This window comes from Mustela putorius, unplaced genomic scaffold (genome assembly GCF_011764305.1).
Source record: "Mustela putorius furo isolate JIRA1106 unplaced genomic scaffold, ASM1176430v1.1 tig00003962_pilon_pilon_pilon, whole genome shotgun sequence".
Taxonomy (NCBI): Eukaryota; Metazoa; Chordata; class Mammalia; order Carnivora; family Mustelidae; genus Mustela; species Mustela putorius.
In genome coordinates, this window is record NW_025422106.1 from 19785657 (window position 1) to 19806308 (window position 20652).

Genomic DNA, 20652 nt, shown 5'->3' on the forward strand with positions numbered 1-20652 from the left:
ATCAGTAGTAAGACAGACATTGTCTACTCACATCAGCAATATATATTCAACTGGCCTGTTTTCCTACTTTCTTAGAAAAATGAAGAGTAGGGCAAGGGGTGGAGCAAGGTCCTAGAGTCCTGCACCAAAGTTTTCTAATTAACATGTAAATGAAAGACCTTAAGCAACCAATGTTATTTTCTTTTCTTTTCTTTCTTTCTTTTTTTTTTTTTTTTTTTGATTCCTAGAATATCCATTAATTCCTCTCTAGGATTCCAATTCTCTACAAATAAACTCCAATTTTCCACCTATTTATCCATCTTTTCCTACAATTTCTTTAGCATTTTATAGTTATTTTGAAGTCCTTGTCTGTTCATTTCAATTATCATGGGTCTACTTATACAGTTTTTTCTTCTTGTTAGGAATAAGTGTTTTCCAGCTTTTGAATTTTTTATAAATTGTTCATTGTATGCCAGATATTGTAAATGAAAGAATCTCAGAAACTCTACAACATATATTCCTGAGGGAGTTCACCAATTATTCTATTAGCCAAAAGGGATGAGAGAGACTGATCATTTCAATCCACTCAGGAACTGAACTGTGAATGCTAGGTTGAAGTTTTAGTAAGACTCAATTCACCTCTCGTTTATCCTTTTTCTCTAGTCTGTATCCAGAAACAGCAAATGTCAGCAATCCTCTTCTTACCTATAAAGGCCTCTTCTACCACTGGAATTTTAGTTCACCTAGTCCTCATTATTTCTACACCCCTCCAGTATCTTTTATAATATGATATTCAAAGTTCACCTACTTTCTTTCTACTTGATGTGATGCTATAGATGACTATACTATGACTTCCTAAATACTGTCGATGAGCTGAAGTCTTCCTGCATATCATACAGCAGTGATTCAAAAACCCAGCTTTACATCAAAATGACTGAAAGAGATTTTTCTTAAACTGCAACCCATTGTCCATACCTCTAGCATTCAGATGTTTAGTTGGGCCAGGAAATCTACACTTTTAACATGAGTCTTAAGTGATCTGATAAACCTGGCATTTCTACACAAATTAATGTGCCTGTACTGGTTGTTCCTCCTCTACCCTCTCTTAGAGTTCAATATTGATAAGAACACTTAAGAAAAGAACATATACTATATCTAATAGACAAATTGATAGAGTATAAAAGCAGTTAGAAGTTCAGAGTAATTTAAATATTTTAAAGAAAAAAATGTTTAAACATTTAACAGCTTTTTAAAATACATTAAGAGGAGGAAGGACAAGATCTACTGGTTAGAATACATAGTACAATAGTAGGAGGAGATAAAGCACAACTATTCAATTTTACTTATAATTGTTCTACCAGAAAACAAAATGATCTTCGTATTTGAAAAAAAGGTTAAGAGCCATCAGAACACTTAAAGCATAAAGACCCCATCCACCTGTTTTATCTGAATTCAAGTCTACCTGACTTGAACTAATTCAAGAGTACACATGAAAATTTAGAAATGTGATAAAGGAAACACTGTCAGTGAACTCTGAGAACTCATGAAAAACAGAAAGGCGCCAGACTGTGAATGAGAAAATGTTGCCTCAATTGTCAAAACACAGAGGTAGATAAAGGTGAAAATGTGACTTCAGGACTATGGACTGAATTTAAGGCCAGCAACCAGGTAATTCTAAAACTGATTATTATGCAGATGACTTTTAAGCACTTAGAGGAGGAAACATCATTTACTAACAAGAATGAAATTTGTATTAAGTTTACAAAAGTACCTTCACATATATTATCTTATCTCATATTTTTGACTCACACAGAACCCTGTGAAATAGGGGAAGTAGACTTATGTCCCCTCCAAAATCTATGCTCCCACCATGCTCCCTTCAAAATATTAGGAATCTGGGGTTCAGACAGCTTGACTTGCTTAGCTTAACTCATTTCTCAGAAAGTTAGGACTCAAATTTAAGTCTTCTGATTCCTAATTGAGTACTGTTTTTTTTTGTTTTGTTTAAGATTTTATTTATTTATTTGACAAGAGAGAGAGATCACAAGCAGACAGGGAGGCAGGCAGAGAAAGGAGGAAGCAGGCTCTCCGCAGAGCAGAGAGCCCGATGCGGGATTCCATCCCAGAACGCTAGGATCATGACCTGAGCACTGAGCCACCCAGGTGCCCCTTGAGTACTGTTTTTATATCACAATCTCTTGAAGTCAGAAGAAAAAGTCAGGCTGAAATAATAACTAGGACTGCTTCAAAATGGAGAGATGTTTAGCAAGAAATGAGGACTATGGATGAGAAAAACTGACTAGAAGCTGGATAATGGGTACATAGAGATTTACAATTCTCTCTCTACTTTTGTGTATGTTTGATACTTTTCATAATAAAACTTAACACACACACACACACAAATGGGTATCTGAGTAGCTCAGTCGGTGTCTGAGATCACAATCTGGTCAAGGCAGATCATGACCAGAGTCTGCCTTTGGCTCAGGTCATGATCTCAGGGTCCTGGGTTCAAGTCATGCAATGGGCTCCCTGCTCAGTGGGGAGCCTGCTCCTCCCTCTCCCTCTGCCCCCTTCCCACTGCTCATGCATGTGTGCGGTCTCTCTCAAATAAATAAAATATAATAAATAATAAAATACAAATAAAAAATAAAATACAGCACACTTGCACACATATGCCAATTAATATTCTCTGATGGATTTACTACACTGGTAATCAAATGAATACCTAAAATATAGTGTACCTGATGCTCAGCCTTTTTTAAAGATTTTATTTATTTATTTATTAGAGTACAAGTGGCGGGGGGGGGGCGGTGCAGACAGAGGGAGAGGGAGAAGCAGGCTCCCTGCTGACCAGGGAGCCAATATGAGGCTCAATCCCAGGACCCCAAGATCATGAACCAACCTTAAATGAACCAACTGATTTATGACCTGTAATTCATGACTTAACTGAAGAGTCGGCATTGGGCTCTGCACTGAGTGTTAAGTCTCTCTCTTTGGAGAGAGAGAGAGAGAGAGAATGTGTGCAAGTGAGAGCAGGGGGAGGGGCAGAAGAAAGAAAGAGGCAGAGAATCTCAAGTAAACTCCCTGCTGAGCATGAAGCAGAACATGGGGCTGGATATGACCATCCTGAGATCATGAACTAAGCCAAAACCAAGATTTGGATACTTAACTGACTGAGCCACCCAGGCACCCCAGAAATTCACATTTAACTGGACATCCTATTTGCTAAATCTGGCAACTCTAATTTAGGTGATTTCAATATCAAGGTGGACCACCTATCCAACATCTGATCTTTAACCTTCCTTAATCTTAATTCTAGTGACTATGACCATAACAAAGATATGATTACCAAATTCAGCTGAGTCCTTAATATTGTCCTGTATTGCTAAGTGTCCTTAAACTGCACCCATTCACATTTACTCCAACAGCTATGATAAATCAAACCCATTCTCTCCTTCTCTACCAACTCAGTCTCTAATTCCACTACTGAATTTAAGATCACTATTTTCTTCTACCTTCTAAGGTACCTCATACCATCATTTCTCTTCATTATATTCCTCAACCTCGCTCACATAAGGATAAGCCATTAGATGAAAATTTTGCCCAAAGCCTTTAAAAGAGAATTTAAACATTTCTTTATGGCATAGAAGACCCTACAAGATTCAAAATCCAGTTCAGGCTTCACTTTCCCTGACAAGCTCTCCCTGACTGCCCAGTCTAAATTCACTCCTCATCAGTGCCTGGCTGGCTCAATGGGTACAGCATCTGACTCTTGATCTCGGGGATGTGAGTTAAGGTCCCACATTGGGGCATGGAACCTACTAACTAATTAATAAATAATTAAATAGTAAAATAAATTAAGTGCTCTTCTTACATGCACCCATTGTACTCCATGCATCTATCATAATATTTACTGGAATTTATTATATTTCTTACCATACTTTAGGTACCTTGAGACCAAGAGCCATATCTTGTCTTTATTAGCCCAGCATTTACCACAGTGCTTAGCATGTAGCACAAAAACACTGGAATGTTTACTGATCAAATATGACAGATGAGGCTCAATTTGAGTTTCTACCAATTACAATTTTAACTAATGGAATGGATTACCTTGAGATGCAGTATCCCTGGTCACCCAGAGGGCAAAATAAGATTGTATATCACAGCATTACTTATAATAGATAGGAAAAGATAAAGGATTTAACCTAATGTCTTTAATGGGACTGGTTAAATTTTGTATGGTGCAACCACATAACCATGCTTGAAAACACTAAAATCAATAGACCCATCAAGGAGATTGTGCTTGTACGTAGGTCATGGTTCCCCTTTTACCTAGACAGCTGAAGGCACCCTAACAAGCCCTTATACTTTAATCTTATTACATTCATTTCACTCTGATCCTACTTCTATGTTAACATTACACTACTAGAAATTGAGATCATTTTGTACACTAATATATTCTAGACATATTTTATAAAGTAAAATTTGTTTTTCTGATTATAAACATGTTGGATGGTAGAAAATGCAAACTTTCTAAAATATTAAGAAAAAATTAAAATTGCTTAAAAGCTTTTAAATGCTGTAAAAGAAAATGTAATCAAATAAGCAAATGTTCACATTATTTTGGCATGTTAAAAGAACAGATTACAGGGAGAGAGAGAGGTAGACTGAGCCTGGGTGGCTCAGTCAGTTAAGCATCTGCCTTCACTTGGGTCATGATCCTAGGGTCTAGATCCTGGGACTAGGTCCCTTATCAGGCTCCCGGCTTAATGCGGAGTCTGCTTCTACCCCCCTCCCCTGCTCTTGATCTCTCTCTCACTCTCTCAAATAAATAAAATCTTAAAAAAAAAAAAAAAGAGCAAATTATAAAACAATGTATCTCATTCAATTCCAACAACCTAACATTTATTAAGCTCCTGCCACATGTGCAAGAAACCATGCAACATACTTTACACGTAATTAAGAAATACATGTATTACACGTGTAATTAAGAAATTAAGAAATACACGTAATACACATTATTTCTTAATTTAAATCTCACAACCACCTCTGAGAATTAAATAATTTTATTGACCCTATTTTACAAGTGAAGAAACTGAAGCCTGAAGAAGTTAAGTAAATTGGCCAAGGGCTAGGAAGCAGTGGCAAAGCAGAGCCCAAGAATTCAAACCCAGACAGTCTGATTTCAGAATCAGCACACTTGATATACCAAAATTTCACCTGTGGTTCTCTCTGCAGTGTGGTATTATAAATGACCTTTATTCATTTTGCCTGTGTGTGATTTACTGAATTTCTACAATGAACATGAATTACTACCATATTTTTTTTAAATAAATGTCCAAATAGAGGTTGGATAATCATCTGTCAAGGTTACTGCAGAAGCGGATTTAAATAATCTCAGAATCCTTCTAACTAAGGATCTGTGACTGATCAATTAGTGGCTGGAATGATTTTTTTTCAGAGGACTGGCTCTAAAAAAATAAAACAAAAATGAATCCATTTTAAGAATTATATAAGTTTTAGACTGTCAGATCCTATTTCTCCTGTTTTACAGATAATGAAACAACTCAGAATTTAGAGTTATATATCACAAGGTAATTGAGTCAGGGCAGAAACCAAAGCACAGGTCTTCATTGATCTTTGTTGCCAACATTTGACCAAAACAAAACTTACTTCTTCCATGCTCTACTTGCAAATTCAGTTATTAGAGGCCAAAAACTGAAACATAACAGGAAATACAAATGCCTCCACCCCACCACTACCACCACTTCAGTTCATTACCCAAAAGGAAGACCTACCTGGAGAATAAAAGAAATATTTTCCCAGCCCTGGGCTGAGATGGAGGTTGAAAAGATATTTCAAAAGTCAGGATGACATTGCACGGCAGGGAGGGCGGGGGCTAAAAAACATGTATATAACAAGTTAAAAAAAATAAATAAACAGAAATACCCGAGAATCTGATAGGATAAAATACTCAAATACTACCAAAGTTTAAAGAGTTGCCTCAGATTTAATCAAATCCTAAATGGAGTGTTCTTAGAGTATGAAAACCAATTTTATAAAACTGGACAGTAAAAGGCCAAGAGAAAAAATGAAATACATAGTTTCATATTTATAATTGTACATTCTTGTTGGTATTCTAACAAATTCTATTCTCTCACCTTCAGAATTCAACTCTCTTCACCTAAAAATCTGTAGTGAGTATAATGCAATATTTATACTAAATAAAAGGGGAACAATTTGGGGGTGCCTGAGGGACTCAGTCATAAGCATCTGACTCTTGATCTTGGCAAAGATCACGATCTCAAGGTTGTGAGATGCAGCTCCAAGTCAGGCTCCGACCCAGGGTAGAGTCTGCTTGTCCCTCGCTTTGCTCCTCACCGCCCTGCCCCATGTTCTCTTGTGCACTCACATGCATGCTTGCTCTCCCGCTCTGTCTGTCTCTCACAGATAAATAAAATCTAAAAAAAAGGAGGGTGGGGACAATTTTACAACTTCTCCTAAGAGCCAAAGAAGCTTTGATAAGGTGAAAAGAATGATAAATAATGAAATCAAAGATATGTTTAAAATGTATGTCTAGTTATGTCTATTTCTAACATATGACCAGATGTGTTAAAAGATTTCCAGATACACTCATATGAACATAAAAGGTAAAATTGTTAACAGCTCATCTTTGAGTGAAGAAGCAATAATACATTCCTCACTTTACATACTTGTGCTATCTGTTCAAAAAATGTAGACCTTTTTCGTAAAGCTTTATTGAAAAGTTACTGCTCTGAGGATTAACACCCACACCCTAGTTTTAACTCAATTAATTACATGTCATATGATTGTGGACAAGTTGCTCTGCATATCCAGTTTTTATTTTTTTCTCGTGCAATCATAATACCAAACTATACCAAATTATACCAAACTATACAAATCAAACTATAAGAAGGGATAGAAAAACTACTACACCAGAAGATAATCTCAGTAATACATTTTTATGACTATTTACTGCTTCCTTTCATGTAAAAGATTCACAACTAAGATACTAAACAAGCCCATAATATGAGTAGACAGCTATTATCTTCATTTTACAGATGAAAACATAAAAAAACTGAAGTTCAGAGAGGTAACTGGTCCGAGGCCACCCTGAAAGCTATATAATAAAAAGTTCTTTTCTGGGTTTTGGTGTTTTGTTGTTGTTGTTGTTGTTGTTTTTAACTACCTAGTTTACTATTATCACAAATTTAAGGTGGTTAGGTTGTTTTCTCACACCCAAATTACTATGAAGACTACCCAAGGAAAGCTGTCAACAATTTAAGTGAAAAGGGTCACTTGAGATTGTTATGAGCGGTAATGACCCATAAGGTCATGATCTTTATACATAGTATAAAACTATGATTAAAAATAATTTAGGTAAAAAACCTTTAAAATATATTCCTAAAAAGTCCTGCTATTTACTCAATTAACTTCATGCCTCTTACACCAGATATGCAACCCTGCTTGGGAGACATGAAGTGAAGGGGAAAGGATTTCATCAGGAAAAGTTAAGGAAGTTCTCTGAAATTCAATAGGATAAGACAGTCAAAGCTATAAAATATGAATAGGGGCAGACAACAGTTTGTAGACTGTAGTGGCAATCCTAAATCAAACCAAAAGAGAGCCAACCTGTGGTTTAAAGAAAATATGCAATCTGGAAGTTTGCACCTCAAGTTACTGCTACTTCAAAGTACTTAGTGCCATTTATAGTAAAAAAAAAAAAAAATACATACAGGTTTAGAGAATAATTCCAATTCATCATAATAGGATGGGATTCCATATTAGCTTGGGGCTTTTTTGTCGCAACAGAAGTTCTTTTGATGATAAAGTCAATGGCTCGAAAGCCACTCTCAAGAGAACTCAAGAATGTAACTATGTATCACTGGCATAGGATATTTGAAGTGGTCAGACAGGCAGCCTCCTGAACGCACCTTAAGAGACTTTAATGAGGGCACTACCAATTCCAGTTATTCATATTCTAAAATTTTCTTCAGCACAACCTCTCAGAGTGCTGTTTATGTAAGGCTCTGGGACCTAGTATGATACAGAATATTACAGATTGCTGAAACTTTAAGTTCACAGTCAACTATAATGTAAAACATGTTAACTTGTCTTTTCTTCAAGGTCAGAACAAACTTTGTCTCATCTTTCCCTCTTCACCTGCAAGAAAATGGGGTATTCTAAAAGATCTCAGATAAAATAAGCCAATGCTTTTATAAATACAAGTCAATCCTCTGCAAAGAAAGAGCTTAAGATGCCCATATTCTACTTCAGTATTGATTCTAAGCCTTTTAACAGTTTAAGCTAACCTCCCCACAAACCTCCCCTTCTATTTCTATGAATATTCCCCTTAAACTTCCTTTAAAAAACACACAAACAAACAACAACCAAAAAAAACAAAAAAACCCACATGCTTTCTTATACCTCCTGTCCCTGGTCTGAAACACATACATAACTCCCAATGAAGAACAGACTGAAGCTAAAGGAACACATTTGCAAAATATATGTTCTTAATTAATACACTGTTCACCCTTAAAAGCGTGTTGTTAAAATGCAACAATACAGAGTCCATATGGAACCCCAAAACATGAAATTTGAAGACTAAACCAAAAAATGCCCCATAGCAACCTCAGTAATCCAAAGAAAAGATGTAAAAATAAGGCACTACCATACTGTAATAGATCATTAACCTTTTCTAAAAGACAAAATTCTCCATGCTAAACACATCAAAAAATAATAATAATAAAATAAAAGAGGAGGAAGTGGATTTAAGAACCTAATTTTCTATTGTTCAAAATGTCACATATTAAGAATAGTTAAAATTAGAGGTGCCTGGGTGGTTCAGCTGGTTACGTGGCTGCCTTCAGCTGAGGTCATGACCCCGGGGTACTAGGAATATGCCTCCCCCTTTCCCTCTCTGACTCTCCCTCAGTCTCTTCCTCCCAAATAAATAAATAAAATCTTAAAAAAAACAAACAAACAAAAAACCTTAAAAACTAAGATGAAATAAAATGTAACAATATTGCTGGCCAAATTCACACAATACCTTATGACACTTTTATATGAAAGGCCCCAAACTTGAGGAGCCATATAATACATCTGCTATAAATTAGATGATAAAGCAAGAAAAAATCAATTATAGACATCCATGATATGCTACATAAGGATGCACTCAGTACCCTATTTATCAATGAATGCTACAGTAAGACATGCAAATCAGTTAATGTACATTTCTTGGGAATATCCAGAGACCAGTCAATCTCCCTTATTTAGTGAAAACACAGTAGTCAATAAGCCTAAGGAAAATGTGTCAATCTTACATTTAAATACTTTTAGATTTTTCAAAGCTCTCTGCATTCATTATCCTATCACACTACTGCAAAAAATTTCCTTATGTAGAGACTCACCACTAAAAGTAAATGACAAATCCAAGACCACAGAGGTAGTTAACCAGATCTGAAACTTGATTCATAAAACATGTTAGTTCTATGGTAAGAAATATAAATATGTGCAAGTTCCTCAAAGCTATCTCTTTTAAAAAAAAAAAAAAAAACTATTCGTGACTAAAATATCATTTAACTTTTAAGACCTAAGCTATTACAAACACTACCTTTAAAATTAAGTTATTTCCATTTAAAAGCTAAAATCACCACTCCTTTTAAACAATCAACCTTTCAATCAGGAATCATATACAAAACATTCCACCAATGACACACAATATGCTCATAACTACAAAGGCCCTGGGGTAGTGACTATATGAGAATTCTAACAGAGGCTTCTTTCTTTTTAGAAAGTTTACATTCTATTTGACAAAAAGAGAAGAGCAAATACTAAGCTGTGTTCAACCAACCCTCTTGAAGGGACAAACCCCAGGTGACAAACACACCAAGAAATGAGACTGCAGTGAGTTTAATCCAAAAAGACTTCCTGGGGGAAAATGAAGCTTAAGCTGAACACTGAAAGACGGATAGGAATTTTAAAAGCACAGAGGAGGAACAAAAGCATTCAGGCAGGGGCTGGCAACAACAAAGGCTAAGAGGCAGGAATAAGCATGATATATACAGAAGAGACTGAGTCAACCTGTCTAGGACATAGGTGCATGCTGAGGCATAATGAGAAATAGTGTGGTAAATTAAGTGGAGTCAGCTCCCAATGGACTCTTATGGCATGGGGAGTTGCTGTTAAAATCATCAAATATTTAAACTAGATAAGAGAACCTTAGAGATTTTCTAGTTGATTCTTTTCTGACAGATGAGGAAAATCTAGGCTCCACAGAGATCTAAGCTCTGGCCTAAGGACAGAGGTAGTAAAGAGCAGAACAAAACTCAGACCCCAGTTAGGAACCCTGGTTCAGTGATAGGCAGCACAGTACAACAGAGAAAGCAAGTCTATCCAAAGATCGATGAGCACATTAATATATAAGATTCTGAAAGCATACAGACAAAACAGTACTTTTTTTTTTTTAAGATTTTATTTATTTATGTGACAGAGGGAGAGATCACAAGTAGGCAGAGAGAGGAGGAAGCAGGCTCTCCACTGAGCAGAAAGCCCGATGCGGGGTTCGATCCCAGGACCCTGAGATCATGACCTGAGCTGAAAGCAGAGGCTTAACCCACTGAGCCACCCAGGTGCCCCAAAAGTACTGTTTTCTTAGGAATTCCAGGATACTGGTTTCCAGAGGTAACATAATACCACAGCGGCACTACCGTTGAGAAAAACCACTTTTGCCAGAAGGAATCACGTTCAAGAAAGCAGAAATCCAGAAGGAAAGCAGAGGCAGAGCTAGTTTTCAGCTATAAAGGAAATGGGTGGATAAACAGGAGGGGCAGCAGGTATCTGGCAACAAAAGAGAAGAAAAAAAAAAAAAAAAAAAAAAAGAGCCACTGAGAGAAAGCTACAGGACCAAGTAAATGTTTGAGAAAAGAAATCTTAGTAAGTTTGAAGGCAAAAAGGAAGGCACTCACATAAAGAAAAGTTAAATTAGATGCTAGATAAGGTGAAGGGAGTGAGGGAGCATAAAGAACTAATTGAGGACCAGTGGGAAGAAATTTTTTAAAAATATGAGTTCCACGGGTGCCTGGGTGGCTCAGTTGGTTTAAGCATCTGCCTTCGGCTCAGGTCATGATCCTGGGGTTCTGGGATCAAGCCCCATTTCAGCTTCCCAGTCAACAGAGAAACTATTTCTCCCTTTCTCTCTGCCCCTGTCCCCACTGCTCATGCTCGCTCTCTCTTGCTCTCAAATAAAATCTTTAAAAAAAGTAATTAAAAATGAGTTCCAGAAAAAATAAGCATATTTTCCTCACCATAAAATACCCCTCACTAAAAGAGCATTCATTTTCAACTGCTTTTAAGGCCTTATAAATGGCAGACAAGGCTTTAAGAACAAGACTAAGCTAGGCAGGTTTTTTTTTTTAATCCAAAACAGCTTCAAAGTTTTACAAATCTATTTACCAATTAACATGTGGTTTATAACCTCAAAGACTATTTATTTTTGTTCATCATTTTTAAGATTTATTTATTTATGACAGAGAGAGAGAGAGAGCATGCATGTGCACACAGAAGTGAGGTGGAGGGGCAGCGGGGGGAGAGAAAGAGAATCCTCAAGCAGACTCTCCACTTGAATGTGGAACTGGATATGGGGCTCAATCCCAGGACCCTGAGATCATGACCTAAGCCAAAATCAAGAGTCAGAGCTTAACCGACTAAGCCACCCAGGTGCTCCTTGCCAATCATTTTATACCACATATTCAAAGGGCATTCCAATTAGCATTCAATTTATAATATGCTATTATTTCAAATAAAAAATCAGACTTTATTCTGATATGCTGTAAAAAATAGGAGAGAGTGTCTGGGCACCTGGGTGGCTCAGTGGGTTAAAGCCTCTGCCTTCAGCTCAGGTCATGATCTCAGGATCCTGGGATACAGCCCCGCATCAGGCTCTCTGCTCAGTGGAGAGCCTGCTTCCTCCTCTCTCTGCCTACTTGTGATCTCTCCCTCTGTCACATAAATAAATAAAATCTTAAAAAAAAAAAAGTACTGTTTTGTCTGTATGCTTTCAGAATCTTATATATTAATGTGCTCATCGATCTTTGGATAGACTCCCCCCATCTCTCTCTGCCTGCCTCTCTGACTACTTGTTATCTCTGTCAAATAAATAAATAAAATCTTCAAAAAAAAAAAAAAAGGAGAGAGTATTATATGCCATTTTTACTTGACCAGATAGGGAAAATATAAATGTTTAAATGAATATAATTATGACAAATCATTTCAGGATACTTTTTCAATTTCTTATAAAAAAGAAAAAAATCTTCAAATAAGCACAAGTTTTCTTATGTGCCCTTTCAGAAACAGGGTCCTACTGGGGTGCCTGGGTGGCTCATTCGGTTGAGCATCCAACTCTTGATTTTGGCTCAGGTTATAATCTCAAGGTACTGAGATCAAGCCCAGCAGCAGGCTCCACACACGCAGAAAGCAGCTGGCTTGAGATTCTCTCCCTCGCCCTTTGCCCCTCCCCCAACTCACTTCCTCTCTCTCACAAATAAATAAATCTTCAGGGGGAAAAAAAAAGAGACAGAAAAGAAGAGAGAGAGAGAAACAAAGTCCTACAAATGGGGGGGCACACAGAGCCAGGTGGGGCACGTAACAAGGTTTTCTCTAATTTAAATAACCTAATAAGCCACAATTTAGAGCTATATACCTAAAATTTGCCAATTTCAATTTGGAAATTTACTATTCAGCACCACAAAGGGAGGTCACAGAGAGGTAAAAGATATAACTGATACATTCATTAAACTTCCTGGCCTTCCACCTTTCCAACTGCCATATCCCTAATCAAGAAGGTAATTACATTTTAAAATTGGTAAGAATCATTCAACTTAGGCCACAAATACTATGTTTAGGTGCAAAACTAGCAGGTTACAGCAATTTCATTTTACCCACCTGGAAATAAGGACTTAAGCTCAAAACGTCAAGATGGAACACTACCACTTAATTAACTGGAAATAAGGACTTAAGCTCAAAACGTCAAGATGGAACACTACCACTTCTTTTAACTGGGTCTACTGCATCAAGTTGCCAAGCAATACCCATCAGAGTACAAGACATTATCAGCATTTCTGATTCAATCACCATAAATATCAGAAGGCCAACCAAAACATCAATTCAATCATAAACAGAGTTGCTACCTTTAGACTTGCACATGCTCTCTGGCTCAACACACACATCTTAGCTGTAATAAGCAGCAGCCTGAATCCCGCTGGACCCAGTGAAACAAAATACAGACAACATATCCAGAACTTAAAACTTTCAGAAATAGCTGAAACATTTAAGACTCTTATAATAAATACCTCTTACTACATGCAGAGCTTTCTTTCCCCTCAATAAAAATGTAAACTCTTCTCTCTTAACTATACTTAACGGGTTACTAAACAAATCCTACGAGATACTTTTCAGAAAAAGTATTCCTGATTGAGCAGCATTTGATACTTTTCATACTGAGGCTCTTATTATTAGGTCTGCTATGAGACCTTGGAAAGTCATTTAATATATCTGTGCTTCAGTTTTCTCACTTTCCAACCTCAAGATAAACTCTATCTGAATTAAACATTTATTACTTCTATAGTAAATTAAAGTATACAAAAAGTACCTTATATTAAACACTGAAAACGCTTATACTTTTGTATCACAGTCAGCGGGCTTTATTTAACCTTGTAAGAGAAAAATGTAAGGAATAATTTGCCCTATGTATCTTTCTCTTAATTACAACATAAGGAATATATTTTTTAAAAATGCTTCCGTTGAAAACTCTTAAGTTCTTAATTTTTAACAGATGGTGGCGGGTTTGATCCCACAATATTCATAACAAGGCAAACAACAAAGCCTAAGGTCCTTTAACACTGGAGACAAAAAGAAGGAAATATTTACTTGCATTACTGGGCATATAATCAAATCATTCTTCTTTTAAAATTTAGAAAACTATCTTTTTTGTATGTGGCAGATAAGCCCAGGGAGCAACAGGTAAGAAGAAATAAAGTTTAAAAACTGGGAAAAAATTATTTAATAAAAAAAGTAGAGGGCGCCTGGGTGGCTCAGTTAGTTGGGCGACTAGTTCGGGTCATGATTCCGGAATCCCAGAATTGAGTCCTGCATCGGGATCCCAGCTCTGCGGGGTGTCTGCTTCTCCCTCTGACCTTCTTCCCTCTCATGCTCTCTCTCACTGTCTCTCTCTCAAACAGATAAAATCTTTAAAAAAAAAAATTGGAGAACAACAATGATGGTGTGAATCCTTCAAATTCCTGCATCCAGATTATGCTGTCCACAAGGTTCAGCTTTGGGGTTCTTCCATGTCCTTTTTAAATCCTTTCCAAGATTACACAGAGAAAGTCTTTTCTCTCAAGTTTTTAATCTAATGCTCTATCAATAACACGACCTAATAAATGCAGTAACATCTTACTTCTTCAGATAGATTAGTAGTACACTTGGTTTAGATGCTTTTTGGTCTAGAAGGAGAATGGGTGAGACAACTCCTGCAAGCTCCCGACAGCTTTGTAATTATACTGTATCTCTGTCGTTTCTTTTCCAATTTCTTCTCAGTCCTGCTCCCAAATATCTTTCAGACAGGTCAGAAACACTATGAGTCCTGTGAGGAAATGTTTGTGGATCCAATAAAAGTAGAGCCCTTCTCCCGGCTCCATTCAGTTCTCATGATCACTTTTAAGATTGTACCCAGTAAACAAAATAGATGGATTCAATCTTAAACAGCTCCCTCATCAGAGGAAGCCCAGGGTAGAACTGCAGCTGCAAAAAGCATCCCTTTAAACCATCCCCAACTACCTACAGCAACACAAAGTTAAACTAATTCCCAATGACAAAAGGTTTCTGTGTGCATTCATTCTGATCAACCCTAGGAATCAGTGTGTGAAGCTCAAGGAATAAAAAGGCACCTCCCCAAGCCATGAAACTTTTTTTTCCACCCCAAATATTCTCAATGAAAGTTCTCTTGTCAACCAAGAGGTGAGAGTTAAAAACAACAAAACACTAGCAGAATTATAGGTTCCAGCACCACATCCCAGCGGTCCTTGCTCTCCGTTGTCACGGACTCAGATGCAGTTTCCCACTTTTCCTTTCACCCTTCTCCCCTTACTCTCCAAGATTCTCACTCAAGAAAACCAAATTCACATTCTCAGACCCCTGGTAAAATAAAGGGCGAAACTGCAATTACTAAGGAAGAAGAAAAGGAAAGATCTTTCCGAAGCAGAAGGGAACGAGAACCATGGTTTCCACTACAACGGCAATGTAAATGCCAGTCTTGTCTCATCAGGATATGGGGGGGGGGGACGCCCATGTGGGGTACCAAAAAAGATGTGCAGTGTGTGTGCACTCGGAGCTCTCGGGGCAGGCAGAGACAAGGGAGCAGAAAGTAAGAAAACCTGTGCTTTCCCTGCTTTCTTCTACTCTTCCCCGTCCAAGAGAGGAAGCTGAAGAAACTGGGGGGAGGGGCGGGATGTTATCGTTCTCCTATTGGGGGTACACACCACAAGCCTGGGGGTTCCTTCAGCTACCCCCAGTTTGGAAGTCCACTGAGATAAGGGGAAACCCCTAAACGTAACCCACCTTCGTTCAAAAAATAAAGTAAGGGGGGATGATTAGATCCAGATGGAGAGCCCCTGAAAGCGCCCCCAGGTCGCCCATCCTCATTAACAAGCGGAAGGGCTGGGATAAAGGGGATGGAGGGTCCGAGGGGTGGTCAGGGAAAAGGCCCCACCCCCCGACTTAGGAGGGAAGGGGAGCCAGCTACCAGCCGTCCCCTCCCTCCCCGCACCTCCCCCCTAGGCCACCCCCTCTGGTTCCCCCCTTCCTTTCCTCCGGAGCCCGAGGCAGCCGCGGGGGAGGCGGCTGCTCCTTCCTCCCCTCACCCACTCCGCCCCCACCCCCACTTCGCTCCCACCTCCCGCCCGCCACGGGCCCGTTACCTGCTCGTCGAAGCGGCTGACCACGGCCTGGACCCATTCCACCGGCCTGTGCGCGGCCATGTCCTCCCCGCGGCCGGGGGGCGGCGGAGGGACGGGCCGGCCGGCGCCCAGGGCCGGGAAGAGGGCGGGGAGCGGGGGCCGAGGTGAGGGCAGAGGCGAGGAGAGGGTCTGAGGAGTGCAGGCTCCCAACGTTCCCACGGGGGTGGGGATGGGGGGCCTGCGCCGAGCCGGGAGGGGGACAGGGGAAGGGGGCGTTGGCGAGGAGGCAGGGGGAAGGGGGACGGGGGAGGGGGACCCGGGGAGGGGAGGGGGCCTCTTGGTCGCTCTCCCCACTAGCGCCGTCTCCCCACAGCCATCACAGTCCGAGACGCCGCCATGACACCCCACCGGAAGTGGGATCCTTTCCACGGCCCGGGGAGAGGGAGAGCGAGCGAGCTAGAGATTGAGAGCGCGGCTGGGAAAGGGGAGGGGGAAGCGAGAGGGAAGGGGGCCTGCCGCGCATGCGCCCGCGCCGGCCGGTTTCATTAATGAAAAAGCGAGTCCTCCTGGAGGTGACGTCACCTAACTCCTCCGGGCCCGGAGGCGTGCGTCCCTCTTCGCCGCCGGGCTCACCTACACTCCAGTTCTGGGTTCAGCCGGGGAGAGTCCGAGCTGACCCGGGAGCATCCGCTCGCATCCCCACCGCCACAAGAGGCTTCCCCTCCCCCGCCGGCCTCCGGGTTTGGATTGCTCCCCGGGTTGGAAGTTAGGACGCCCTAGGGCTAGCGTTTCTCCCAGCGCGCAGATCTCTGCCGCTCTTCTGGGGGAGTCTGTGCAGAGTTCCTCTCTGCCTTAAGCTCTCACAAAAAATAAAGCACACAACCTGTTTCCAGGTCCTTCGAAGCTAGTAAAAACTGGGGAGAAACAGGTAAGAGTCAGGCCAAGAGAGATTCAATTTTTTTTTTTTTTTTTTTTTTTTAACGGTCTCTTAAATCCCACTGCTAGACCCGAAGGCAAAGTGCTCAGACTCCGGAATGAAGTCCGGACTTCCTCTGCTGAACTGATAGGCACCCAAGTTAATAAAACTAATGCACAGTTGATAATAGGTACGTGTTGCACCATCCTCGATGATCCCCTAAGGGCTTCCCAATGCATTACTGATTCAACGCTCCTCATCTCACTTAAATCTTTCAATGAGCTTTTCCAATAGGTATTACCCTCATCTAACTGATGAGGGTGGGTCACAGGAAGTTCTGAGATTTGCTTGAAGTCCGTAGGTAGTCAGGATACAAACCCAGGTGGTTTGACTCCAAAAACAATAGAGATAGGCTGTGGCTCTCCGGAAACAAAGACATTCCCTATGCCCCTAAAACCACAGTTGAAATGATTTCAAGTGAAATAGGTCATGAAATTGGTTTTCCAGGAAGAGGATTACATCCAAAACAATGATCTATCTATATTGGACGTGCACTTTGGAGTGAGCTATTTTTAAGATTATCTTCAATACACTTTACTTAGGATATCTTAAAATGAGTTTAGATATTCTGAGCACACACTAATTAGCCAGTTAGGCCACATGGAATGATAGTAACTGGATGACAAGGCAGAGAAAAACTAGTACTTTACATTTACCACAAAAAATTCCTCTACACCAGGATCCCATGCAGAGAGAGATCCACGAGAGAAGTTTCCAATCTGCTGGCTGGTGACTGTCCAAAATACATATTAAATTAATATTTCATTCCACTAGAACAAGAGGATAGGGTCTAGGTCGTTCTGTAGTCCTTTTTTTTTTAAGATTTTATTTATTTATGTGACAGAGAGAGTGGGATCACAAGTAGGCAGAGAGGCAGGCAGAGGGAGGGAGAAGCAGGCTCCCCACCAAGCAGAAAACTACTCAGGCGCCCCTGTAGTCCATTCTGTAAGGATGCAACATGAATACCAACTGATTTCTTTTAGATGATGTCAGAAATGATGGTGACAATATTGAAGAAAAGGATAAATATTAAATGAATATCCATCTATGCCTTTCCCAGCTAAGACCCCTAAAAAGCTCTCATTCATACCTCCAGAGACTATCCCAATGCCTCCACTGCACTGCTAACTGTCCAGACCCACAATCTTCCTTTCCTTTTCTCATGCTTCCTCTGAAAGTTCCTAATTACTTTCTTGTTGCCATGGCTCTTTGTCTGTCTATTCCCCTTCATTTTAGCTAGCCTGGATGCAAATGGCTAAACCCTCAGCTCCCTTGGCTCCACTGGCATTCCATTCCTGAGGTCCCTTTGTGCTTTTCTTTCCTCTCTTCTGGTTCCCCGATTCCCCATTCCTAACTCTAGGGTAAGAACACTCAAGCTTCAAGCCTTGGCCCTCTGCTCTTGCTTTACTCAGGCTCCAGCCAGCATTAATTCACTAATTCATCCTAATCTGAGTTTCCTGTCCTGTTGCCTCCACTGACTGCCAAGCCTCTCCTAACACTCCAAGTTCCTCTCCAATTAAAATCATTCAATTCTGCTGAATTAATATTGAGCACCCAAGCACCTATTATATATATACCATGCTCTGTGTCAGGCAGTACATAGTACAGCAGGAATTCTAAACAAGAATGCCAGAGAGGATAATGCATAGAGACTGTGGTTAACTAAGAAGCCCAAGCACCCTGCCCCACCCAGTTAAAGGGGCAGCTGTCACTCAGCTTGAGTCAATTACAGCCAAGCAGGAATATTGACACAGTGTTGCTAGATCTTTCCCTTAATCAAGAGAAGCTGGAAATCTGAATTACATATAAACTTTTCTCATTTTTACACAGCACAGTCAATTCACATTGTTTAAAACCTTGTGCAGCCAAACGAAATAGGTCTGCTATCTGAATGTAGCCCACGGAGCACCAGTTTGTCTAACTCTGGTCTAGCGGAAAGACATGGCTTCAGTGGAGAACAGAATTAGATCGTGTCCTAACATTCCAGTTCTGCACTGTCCATCATAAGAGTGTTCAGGGGAACTACTAGTGTTTGCTATAGTTTTAAAGGTATCACACTTGTCAAGTATATTAAATAAAAAACAGTAAAATTAATGAAAATAAAATGCATTGCTCTCCGTTGTTTCTTAGTCACAGGCCAGTCTCTGTCAATTCTGTCTCCAAGTGTCTTGTTCCAGGAACATTCACTGCACTCTACCCATGCCCCACACCTCCAGGATCCCAAGGAGGGCCAGGCACCTCAGAACTGAGGCACCCATTTTCCCAGCTGCTGGGAGCCTTAGTGGCCCACAGCTCTTCTCTGAATCCCTTTCCAGAAATTGCCCTTTGTAAGAGAGCTACCTCATGCCAGGTCAACCAGCCTCAGGAGAAACTGCACAAATGGCTGGAAGATGCGGGCCCCACGGTGGAACCATCCTAAAGTACTCCAGAGCCCTCATCAGGGATCAGTTCCCAGGGGGTCAGGAAGAGGATTTGCAGTGATTGCATTTATTTCACCTTCTCTTTCTGCTTTGTCCTGCTCCTTTAGTTCTTCACAGTGTTGATCCCAAGCGTATTACTGAATAAATTTCCCTCTTGCAAATCTCTCTTTCTGAGCTGGTTTTACATCTAAACTAATTAGTCCCATGAGTGTGGTCTGGTCCAGTGGAGCTGAATCACCTGCTGGCCACCTGGCAGTGAGACCCCAGGTGAAGCCCTTGATGGGCCCCGCATGCTGTAGCTATGCAGCTGTGAAGACTGTCAACCATGCGGATGGAGTGGGAAGGGATAGATGGGCTATAATACCAGTGCAAGAATGCACGGGTAGATGTCATCTACCAGGCACTTTCTTATATAGGGGAGAAACAGAAATTTAAGAACTCTAATACTGGACAGCTATTGATGGAGTAAGACAATGAAAAGTTGAGGGTGGTTAATCACCAATTAAAAGCTAAAGCTAGGGGCACCTGGGTGGCTCAGTGGGTTAAAGCCTCTGCCTTCGGTTCAGGTCATAATCCCGGGGTTCCTGGGATCGAGCCCCACATCGGGCTCTCTGCCCCTTGGGGAGCCTGCTTCCCCCTCTTTCTGCCTGCCTCCCTGTCTACTTGTGATCTCTGTCAAATAAATAAATAAAGTCTTTAAAAAAACAATAAAGGCTAAGGCTAGAGTGTCACCTCAGGAATATATAGATGGGGGGAGGGCAGAAATGCTGAGAATCGGGCCCAGAATTTCATTTTAAGAATAGTAGCACTCCAAACAGGTTGAATTCACAGCCACGGCAAGTCTTCCATGTCAAGGTCAGTGCCATGGTTAGAAAGAAGTGGGATCCTGACACTTTGGGGCATCTGGGTTGATAGACTTGGAAACCTTAAAACCCTCTATTGCCCCGAACACTCTGGGTTCGTAGAAGTGCCCCACTCCCCCTGCTTGGAAATGTAAAAGTATCTACCTTGCAAGGCAACATACATCCTCCCTAGGATCCTCCTGGCCCTCTCCTCCTGTCTGCCAGACCAGTAACTGAAATCAAGTCACAGAATAACCCCACTGTGCAGATGCTGGACTGGCCAAAGAAGGAGAGGTACTATCATGAAGGAGCTAAAAGAGTTTGCTAACTGTACATACCTTCAGAGCTTATGTACGGGATGGGGTCCCCAGGTACTAAACTGGGGAGGGAGGATGGAGGAGATGAACATAATGCTAGACAAAGCAGAGTTTATTGGTATGAACGTGTCCCTGGACTATGGT

The 20652-nt window shown here is 40.5% G+C and overlaps 1 protein-coding gene across 7 annotated transcripts in view; it reads right to left on the bottom strand.

Annotated features, from left to right (window-relative positions):
* NF1 (neurofibromin 1) overlaps positions 1–16432 on the bottom strand; it is a 258675-nt gene extending 242243 nt beyond the window's left edge. For all 7 annotated transcript variants that reach the window (XM_045070006.1, XM_045070004.1, XM_045070003.1 and 4 more), the window contains exon 1: positions 15975–16432. In XM_045070006.1, the coding sequence (XP_044925941.1) occupies positions 15975–16034 (60 nt within the window). In that variant the 5' untranslated portion in view covers positions 16035–16432. The remainder of the gene's footprint in view (positions 1–15974) is intronic.
* Between the last annotated feature and the right edge of the window lie 4220 nt (positions 16433–20652).